Below are 10,334 nucleotides of genomic sequence, written 5' to 3' on the forward strand. Positions count from 1 at the left end.
CCTTTGCCCAACACACTACTTCGACCCTTACTTCGCCTAGACGGGTGGTAAGATGGGCCCGGTCTTATCAATCGGCTGGTCATGCCAGGCCCTGTGCGTAATATTGTATATGCACTCCTGTGTTGTATTATAATGTATATTTTGGACTTGGCCATGCATACTTTGTATGAATTACCAATTTTGGATTGAATAATTTGCCTAGAGTCTTACGCCAGAAGGCGGTGGCTCATGGGCCAATCTGGTACTTTCGACCTCTGAGTTCTGTATGTCTTAAATTTCTTGTCATGGGCCGGACCAGCCTGGCATTTTATTTGTTAGACAAATGCAGCTATTCATGTTGTTCTTACTGGAGTATACCACCTCTGTATCCCTTATGTTTGTATGTTGGAGATCCGGTGCAGGAAAACATCGCTCTTTGTAGCACTCCATGGTGGGTGGGGAGCAGGGGTGTTGAAACTTTTTTCTCTCATTATGGATACCCCACAAAACACTGGTTCTCGTAGCAAAAACAAGAGAAGACATGTTGACATAGATAATATTTCATCTTCTGATGATGAATCTTCTACAACCAACAGTGACTCATGGCCAAGATTTCTAGTTGTTGAAGGCATTGATGGTCTACCTCTCAAGATCAACCCTTTTGTAGTTTCAAAGGCTATTCAAGGAATTTGTGGTGATGTTCAAAACGTCACTCGTCTTCGATCTGGTTCTCTCTTGATAGAATGCTCCAAGAGACAACAATCCATAAATTTGTTGAATGCTCATCATTTTGCCAATACTGCAGTTACAGTATCTATCCATAAATCTTTGAATTCATGCAGGGGCATTGTCCGCGACCGAGCGAAATGCCTGTCTGACATGTCAGAAGGGGAGATTGCTGAGGAACTAAAATCTCAAGGTGTTACAGCTGTAAAACGCTTTACACGAAAAGATCATGATAGTGTTGTAAACACTAACACTTATTTATTTACATTTGCTCTTTCGAGGCTCCCAACCTCAATCAAAGCTGGTTATTTTAACATCGGCGTGGATGTGTATATACCACATCCCCTGCGATGTTTCAAGTGCCAACAGTTTGGTCATGGCGCCAAGTCCTGTCGTGGCTCTGCAGTCTGCTCCCGTTGCAGTAAGAATCATGACAGCTCTGATTGCACAGGTGACATCAGATGTGCGAACTGCAACGGTGAGCACATGTCCTCCTCCAAACAGTGTCCAGTCTTTGAAAGAGAAACAAAGATAATAAAGATCAAATACACAAACAATATTTCCTTTTCTGATGCAAAGAAATTGGTAAAGGAACAACCTCATAACAGTTTACAATCCAGATCTTACTCTGCCATAGTCTCCTCTCCTAAGCAAACTGTTGATCATGCTTGTCAAACAGATATTTCCTGGGTCTCGGATCAACAAACAATGTTATGTTCCACTACAGAGGAATTAACATCATCGTCTGAAACTCAGACTGATAGCCAATTCACCCCTCCCTCTCTGGAGCCTGAACCTGAACCAGAGCCTAAGCCTGAGATTCAACCACACCCTGAGTCTGAGACTGAGCTTGAACCTCACCTTTTAACAAGGAAAGAGAGAAAACAAATGAAAAAAAAGGAATTAAGGACCCTGAAACATCTGAAGGCGCCTTCAACAATCCCTGTCGAGGTTCACAACACCTTTGAACCTCTCGATATGGAAGTGTCTCCATCGTTGTCGTTACAGCGTATGGGACCTTCACCCCGTTCCCGTTCTCCAATTGAGCCTCCATGAGTTGCTCTCACAACTTTATACAATGGAATTGCAGAGGACTTCGTAAGAATTTTAATGAGATACAAGTACTAGTTCAAGATTTTAAGCCGTCAGCTATATGTCTCCATATCTTAAACATACGGATACATTTGATCTGAGGCAGTATAATTGTCATCATTCTTTTTCTCCTCCGGGTGACAAAGCCACTGGAGGCTCTACTATTTTAGTCAGGCATGACATCATACATAGTGATGTTCCTTTAAATACAACTCTTCAAGCTGTTGCTATCCGCCTTACCTTGCACATTGCATTCACTTTGTGCTCTTTATATATTCCACCTTCGTCTACACTTCGACTGTCTGATCTTCAGCATTTGTATGATCAGCTCCCTAAGCCGTGCATCATCATGGGCGATTTAAATGGGCACAACCCTTTATGGGGAGGTACAACTACAAACAATAAGGGGAAAGTTATTGAGGATTTTCTATCTGATAATAATTTATGTTTATTTAATGACGATTCCAGCACCTATTTACATCCTGCCACAGGAACTTACTCTGCACTCGATCTGTCCGTCACTGATTCAAATATTTACAATGAGTTCAAATGGTCTGTACATGATGACCTTTGTGGAAGTGATCACTTTCCTACTGTCCTACAAGCAATGACACCGAATGATGACCCACCTTCGTCACGGTGGAATTTTACAAAGGCAAATTGGTCCTTGTATGAAACATTATGTGCTGAAAAATTAAAACCGGATCATTTCACTAATGTACCAGATCCCATCCAGTTGTTTTCGAGTCAACTCAATGACATTGCTGACCAAACAATTCCGAAGTCCTCTGCAAATCCTCACATTCGTAAGCCATGGTTTACCAATGAATGCAAACAAGCAAGAAAGTGTAGGAAGAAAGCGGAAAAATATTTCCGTAAACATCCTACAGTACATAACTTGAATACTCTTAAAATAACTAGTGCCAAGGCACGACGTGCTTATAAACATAATAAGCGTCAATCTTGGAGGAATTATGTCTCCAGAATTAATTCACGCACACCCATGTCCAAGGTGTGGAACATGGTTAAAAAAATAAAAGGTAAAGGTTCTAAATCGTCTGTACACCATCTTAAAGACGGTGACAAATTAATAAATGATAAATCTGCCATTGTAAATAAACTTGGCGAGACTCTTGCCAAAAATTCTTCATCATCAAATTATGTTCCCGAGTTTCAGAGATATCAGAAACAACAGGAAAAGAAAAAGGTTAATTTCGATTCAAATAATGGTGAAGACTACAATGAAGTATTTTCATTGCATGAGCTACATACTGCTCTTGAGCAAGCTCAGGATACTGCTGCAGGGGATGATAATATCCATTATCAGTTACTCAAGCATTTGCCCGAATCATGTCTTGAGACGCTTTTAGATATATTTGACCACATATGGACATCAGGGAATTTTCCTCCTTCATGGCATAATGCCATTGTGGTACCGATACCAAAACCTGGCCGGGATCATACTGATCCCTCAAATTACCGCCCTATATCGTTAACCAGTTGTGTTTGCAAAACCATGGAACGAATAGTAAATAATAGATAAGTATGGTATTTGGAAACCAACAATCTTCTAAGCAATGTTCAATGTGGTTTCCGAAAAAATCGAAGTACTATCGACCATTTGGTACGATTAGAATCCTTTGTTAAAAATGCTATTGTAAATAAGCAACACGTAGTATCAATTTTCTTTGATCTTGAGAAAGCATACGATACTACTTGGAAGCATGGCATTCTAAAGGATTTACATGATTTTGGTTTAAGAGGCAGGTTGCCTCATTTTATATCACAATTTTTAACAGACAGACAATTTCAAGTCCGAGTGGGTTCCACCCTGTCTGACCATTATAATCAGGATCAGGGTGTCCCACAAGGCAGTATTTTGTCTGTCACCTTGTTTAGTATTAAAATTAATAGTCTGTCCAAGGTGTTAAGTAATTCAGTGGATGGTTCACTGTTCGTGGATGATTTTAATGCATCTTGTTGTGGTAAAAATATGCATACCATAGAAAGGCAGTTACAAATCTGTCTCAATAAAATTCATAAGTGGTCTCTCGAAAATGGGTTCAAATTTTCTATGTCTAAAACGAACTGTATACACTTCTGCAGAAAATATAAGCCGCATAAAGACCCTGAATTATTTTTGAATGGCACCCCTATCAAAGTTGTAAAGGAGGCCAAATTCTTGGGACTCATCTTTGATAGCCATTTAACTTTCTTACCACACATTAAATCACTTAAAGCTAAATGCCTGAAGGCGCTTGATTTATTGAAAGTAGTATCAAATTCCAAGTGGGGAGGGGATCAGACAACCCTCCTACACTTATACAGGTCACTGATCCGTTCCAAACTTGATTATGGCCCCATCGTTTATGGTGGAGCCTGTAAAAGTAATTTAAAAAAACTTGATACTATCCATCACCAAGGACTGAGGCTTTGCCTTGGAGCCTTTCGCACTTCTCCTATTCCAAGTCTGTCTGTTGAGGCGGATGAGCCTTCTCTTAAACAACGCCGTCTGAAATTATCTTTACAATATGTCACTAAATTATATTCCAATCAGTCAAATCCAGCTTTAAATTGCGTATTTAACCCTCTTTACGAAGACATTTACAATAAGAAAACATCTCTTGTTCCACCCCTAGGAATAAGAATTAAATCAGTCGTTTCTGCTGCGAACATTAACTTTCAGGATATAGCTCCCACACAACTTTTTTCATCGCCTCCTTGGCAAATGGTACGGCCAAATGTAGACCTCACATTAACTAGACTTAAGAAATCTGATACAAATCCACTTATTTATAAACAAGAATACAATCAATTACGAAACAATTATGACACTTATAAATCTATATTTACAGATGGATCCAAGGATGGTGGCGCAGTTGCTAGTGCCACCATCATTGGATCCAGAACAGTATCTTCACGATTACCCGATAATAGTTCCATATTCACAGCAGAAGCGCACGCAATTTTAACAGCACTAAAATATATCAAGAACAAATCCAAATATAAAGACTTCATTATTTTTTCAGATTCACTTTCGTGCCTTCAGGCTATTAAAAATATGTCATGTAAGCATCCATTTTTAATTGAAATTCTTGAGTTATTTAATGATCTTGCGACTGGCCAATATGACATCGTTTTTTGTTGGTTACCCTGCCATGTTGGAATTGTTGGTAATACAATGGCTGATGCTGCTGCAAAAGCAGCTCTCAACAAATCTGTGACACCACTTCTGCTACCATACAGTGATTATAAACCTGTCATTAGATTTTACATCAAAGATCTAATGCAGAAGAAGTGGGACACCCAAGTGGGTATAAATAAATTACATGCAATAAAAGCAAATATCGGTTACACCTACTTGGGTTGTCAGTCCAGATTTGAAGAGGTCATTTTAAGACGATGTCGTATTGGCCGTTCAAGGTACACTCATGAATATATTTTAAAAGGTGAAGATCCTCCATTTTGCATCCCTTGTGATGAAAGAATCACAGTCAAGCATGTCCTGCTTGACTGTGTTGATTTTTCCATCACAAGGGATACGTATTTCAAAGTTTCATCGCTAAAGGATCTTTTTAATCACGTGAGTAGTCATTTAATTATTGGGTTTTTAAAAGAAATAGAATTATTACATAAATTTTGATGCTATGTTCTGTAAATAATACATAGTTTAGTATTGGTAGCGGAAAAATTGTTAACTGAGATTGTTTGTGGCTTTACCCTTGATGGGGGTTGAAGAAGTGTAAAATGATTGTCCCCCTGAGAGGGTATGTCAGACCACGTCATTCAAAGTAATGTTTTTTCACCACAATTTTAATCGTAGAATATATGTTCATTTATTCTGGCTACATTTGTCATTAATCGCCAACAGCGGAAGGGATTATGTAAATCCGGCTGGGGTCCATGCAGGTAGCAAAAGTACTGTAAGTCCCCATGGACCCTACACTGCAAACACGAAAACGTCGTTTTTTTCCGTATATGGTCATTGGACGGAAAAACGACTAAAAATTCATTAAAATTGATTAATTGGTCAGCGTCTAGAAAGTGTCTAGAAAAGGGTCGGTTTTTCAAGCGTAAAATGGACGGAAAAACGATGCTTTTTGCTCCGCCTTGTACAACTGTTAACGGCCAATCAGATGGCGCTGGTCCCCCGACGCACGTGATGTCCAAGGCTTCCTTTCGGAAGCTTTAGGTTTCGTATTTCTGGCATGCCTTGCTCTAGTATATTTCGCGCGCAGTGCTGCGAGATTTGCTGATAAGCTAGTTTTAGGATATTTTACATGTTAATGGAATTCAGACACGCGCCAAGAAGTCAAACCAAACAATGTTACTAAGTTTATTGTTGTAACGGCTATGTACAGTTACCCCAATCGGATAATGGGTTGTGTTTCATTTGGTTATAACAATAACTAATTTTTTAATGTGAAGTTTACAAGATTTACGACTTGGACGCGAGGTCGGTCACATGACGTTCTTCACGTGACTGTATTCTTGAAAAGGCGTAAACACTTACTATTTCCACATTCCTGGGGAAACACCTTGGAATTCCCTGGTACGAATTCATACAGAAGCGTGGTTGCAAGCCCATTTAAGGATACCCTCGCTACAACCCATCCCAGAGAGAAAAAACACAAAAAAAAATCCAAACTGTCGCAGTGACAATTTACAGAAATCTATGAATTTACCTTAGTATCTATTTGACACATCTTCACAATGACCTTTCAATGATCGGCTAATTGATCAGTGATGCCAAAGGCTTGAAATAGCCACAGGTTAATTAACAACTTCGAAAATATCTCCCGTCACGTTTATCGTGTCGGCCATTTTGACGTATTGTACTTGATGTAAATGTATTACGACGCTCTGTCATTGTAATTGACTTACTGAGGTCATTCTGTTCAAGATCTTCTCATCTAATGAGGATATTGTTTGGAATTTATTTCTTGTAAACATACTAAAACATATGTTCCTCGCTTTGGGGGGAACTATTGTATTCTGGGGTTGCCCATTAAATCTAGTAGTAAGTCAAGGCACCATGCGTGATCTGTTATTTTATGTGTTTAAATTACGATTTGGGGCGTTAATAAAATACACTAACGCAAGTATATTCTATTCAAATCAATTGGATAATTGAATATGCTTTCTTTTACATAATACATAACATCACTGCACAAAATATGAACAGTTGCAGTAACACACTACGGTAATCGCATTAAACATCATTTTCAACTGTACAGTATTTCAGTATTTCAGTTATATCATGGTGTATCAGACTGATGTGGGATAAAAATCCGAAGTGGTTCAGGTCATCCAATGGGTGTTCGGGAAAAGGTGAGCGTATCCTGCCACACAAGTGGCGCCCGTCACAAACACATGCAAGGACAAGTTAATTGTTCACCTGAACAAAGCATGGAAACACACAATGATGCCCGTCCTCAGTTTTACCGAGCATGTAAATTATTTTGTCCGTCAAAAACATGGACGAGTATAAACAATATGTTCATTCACGTAATACATGTCATACATTTGACAAAATGTATTGACTCGGAGCATTATTGTTAATCACAGCGTATGCAGTTGAACTCATCACCCATCCCATTATTGATAACCCTTCTTGAAGATCTATGAAATCAGAAGCTGCAACACTCTATCTTTTAACTGGCATGTCAGACTTCTATTTCATTACTCAGTTTTATTTGCACGGATTACTATGGAAGGGACATTGTCTCGTCGTCGCATTGTCGCATTGACGTCTTTACAAAAATAAAAGCAAAACGTGTCAAAATTAACAAAAGCGCGACAATTGGCCATTTGTCGCAGTGTCGCGTGTTCGCATTGTCGCTCTTTGATAATCCTTTTCATTATTTTACAAAAGGGCGACGATGCCGTAACGCGACATTTTCAAGGTCAAAATATGTCTCGTCGCATTGTCGCCCCATCACAAATGTGTATAAAAGGCGTAAAGTTCAGTTATTGTTACAGTTAGGAAGTTCAACCTGATAAATGTACGTCTTGAAATGAAAACACAAGTCCGTCCGCGAGTCCATAACGTTTTATTGTGATCTCTTCTCTAAAAGTGCTTAGTGTTCAACTCCCAGTTCCAAACACGTAGTACCTCCAAACACGTAGTACCTCCTCAATAATCCACATACCTCCAGTGCAGTGGTCTTCCGGAAGATCTTACTCTTGACCGTATTAGACAACTGACGAATGCACGCCTGACCTGTGACCTGTGACCTCGTTGCAACCCTCGTGATGTGTTTGCCGAAGGGAGAGGTGTAGGAAATGTGTGCTCCAGCCCAGCGCAGAACTCGCGACACACTGTATACTGAATGTTGTATACAGTATATTGCAGTTGATATACTGTATACTGCATGCGATACTTATTTGCGGATTCAATTTGCATATATTTCATGTACAACAGACCGCCGTCATATATCACTGGAATACTGCTGAAAGCGGCGTTAAAACAAATTGTTTTCATAATGGATCGCTGCAGTCATTTAAAATAGAACCGTATACATATGTACATGTAGTACCAACTCACTCTATTTGTTTCGAATATTCAGCAGAAAATATATTATTAACCAGGTCTTTGGGAAAAGATATCAGATTTTTATAAGCAGCCACATAGGGATGATAAAGGACCCCTCGCTGATTAGGTTCTTGTTTACTTAAGAGCAGAGTTGGCCATGTTAGATGATATAACCAAAATCCGGGAGCTCCGGCGGGGGGCAAGCTGGTCTTGTTAGTGTATGAGCTGTGACGTTGACCCAAGAGAATAATGTAAAACATGAGACCAACTCAAGTCTATAATGATTGGGAAAGTCTAGATTTCCACAGCTCTAGCCTGCAATTAAGAATTGTTCTATGCTCCATTTTAATTGTATTATTTTCATTTTGTAGACATGTATGGACCAACCAGGAAAGAAATATTAATATCACATGTTACCACTGATCCAGTTAAATTCATCACACAATAATAAATTAGTATTTGACATTACGGCATTTGATTATTAGGGCACGATCATGTACATGTTCACTGTAGTAATGTACACACCAGTCAACTTGATAATAACTGTTATCAAAGTGTAGCGCGGCATCAACGATTACTTTATGATATCCTCACTTGTCATCGATGTATTGACATCGAACAATGGACGGCAATTCGAAATTCTTATGGATAGCTTCAATAGGGACAGCGCCGGTGTCAGTACAATTTTCCTAGTTAAAATAAGTATCTACAAAATATAATCTGAAGCAGACAAGAACAATATTTTTTTATTAATGCTTACTTTCATGGATAGAATTAAGGCAATCTAGGCTTGCCAAATCGTTCTAGACTTGAGCTGGATTCCTTTTAAATTTATTCTTTATGGTCTGGGAGACGAACGGGCGTCAGTATCGCATTGAGAACTGGGACAGCCTTAATCAGTGTAATCGGATATGTTGTGGAGTTTCGGTTTTGGGCTGTTTGCTGAATATATAGAATTGCGAGTTATGTATACTCTGTATTCTTTCGTCATGGTAGCATATATTTTTTCTATGTTGCTTATTGAATTATGAGAACTACAATGTAAACCTCTCTCTGGAGATATGCAATAATACTACTGAAGGGCATATCTGAAAAATGGGACTTCTCGACAAATATTTCTTTCTTAAATACTACCCGTTACAGGCATTCTGATCATTATATCATACTTTGTACAGTTTAAAAGTCAAATAATGGCAAATTGTGTATCTTTCTACATTTAGAATTAATTATATTTTCTGAAATAAAACCTTAGCATCAGATAGTGATATACACGAATGTGATCTATACTATTATAAATGAATTATTAATTTCATATTATGAATAAGATAAACAGAAATATGATAGTAAAACAAATTATTTTAATCTAATCTTGTGAATAGGTAACGAGAGATCTAGGCAACGCACTAACGTAGCCATTTATGAAAAATGAAATATTAAAAGTTTAGGGGTTTGAACATGCACATTGAATGACAGGGAAGAAAGCAACGCAATAATTAAATTATGAATCAAATTATGTTATAAATATAACAGAATATTTAGAAAATATAAGTTTAATTTCTCATTGTTGGAAGGTGTTTAATAATTATATAGATTTTGTTTGATTGTTTGTTGTTTAACGCCGCACTCAGCAATATACCAGCTATATGACGGTGGTTCGTTAATAATCCAGTCTGGACCAAACAATTTAGTCATTATCATCAAGATCACCGATCTTTCACAAGTCCATATTTCAAGGCATGTATTTGATATTCATAATAACTCCACAAAAGCTACACAATGGCAACAAAACGGTACCAGCATCACAGATACCAATAATACATGAGATACATATAATTACTTTAAAGTTAAAACATGTATCTAAATAGAAAATTAGAAGGATACACTTTCGACATTTTTCGTATTTTGTTTTCGTTTGGAGAGAGAAGTTGTGATTGGTATCTGATGGGTGCAAACAGGTGTTCCCTTCCGCCCAGGCCTTGCGGCAATGCTATAGCCCAAAATG

General features: G+C 38.3%; 1 protein-coding gene across 1 annotated transcript; it reads left to right on the forward strand.

Moving 5' to 3' along the window:
• The first annotated feature begins 1,081 nt into the window (after positions 1-1,081).
• On the forward strand, positions 1,082-1,761 carry LOC125374567 (procyclic form-specific polypeptide A-beta-like). The gene is made up of 2 exons (XM_048385440.1): positions 1,082-1,183; positions 1,462-1,761. Exons 1-2 carry the CDS (start codon positions 1,082-1,084, stop codon positions 1,759-1,761), a joined length of 402 nt encoding a protein of 133 aa, XP_048241397.1.
• The last annotated feature ends 8,573 nt before the right edge of the window (positions 1,762-10,334 follow it).

This window comes from Haliotis rufescens, unplaced genomic scaffold, assembly GCF_023055435.1.
Source record: "Haliotis rufescens isolate VD_foot unplaced genomic scaffold, xgHalRufe1.0.p SCAF_59, whole genome shotgun sequence".
Taxonomy (NCBI): Eukaryota; Metazoa; Mollusca; class Gastropoda; order Lepetellida; family Haliotidae; genus Haliotis; species Haliotis rufescens.

Excerpts from the sequence above, each read along its gene's own strand:
- LOC125374567 (XM_048385440.1), top strand. The coding sequence starts at position 1,082 with ATGGCGCCAAGTCCTGTCGTGGCTCTGCAGTCTGCTCCCGTTGCAGTA. Across the intron at positions 1,184-1,461 it reads CAGATGTGCGAACTGCAACG|ACTGATAGCCAATTCACCCC; the intron begins GTGAGCACATGT and ends TCTGAAACTCAG.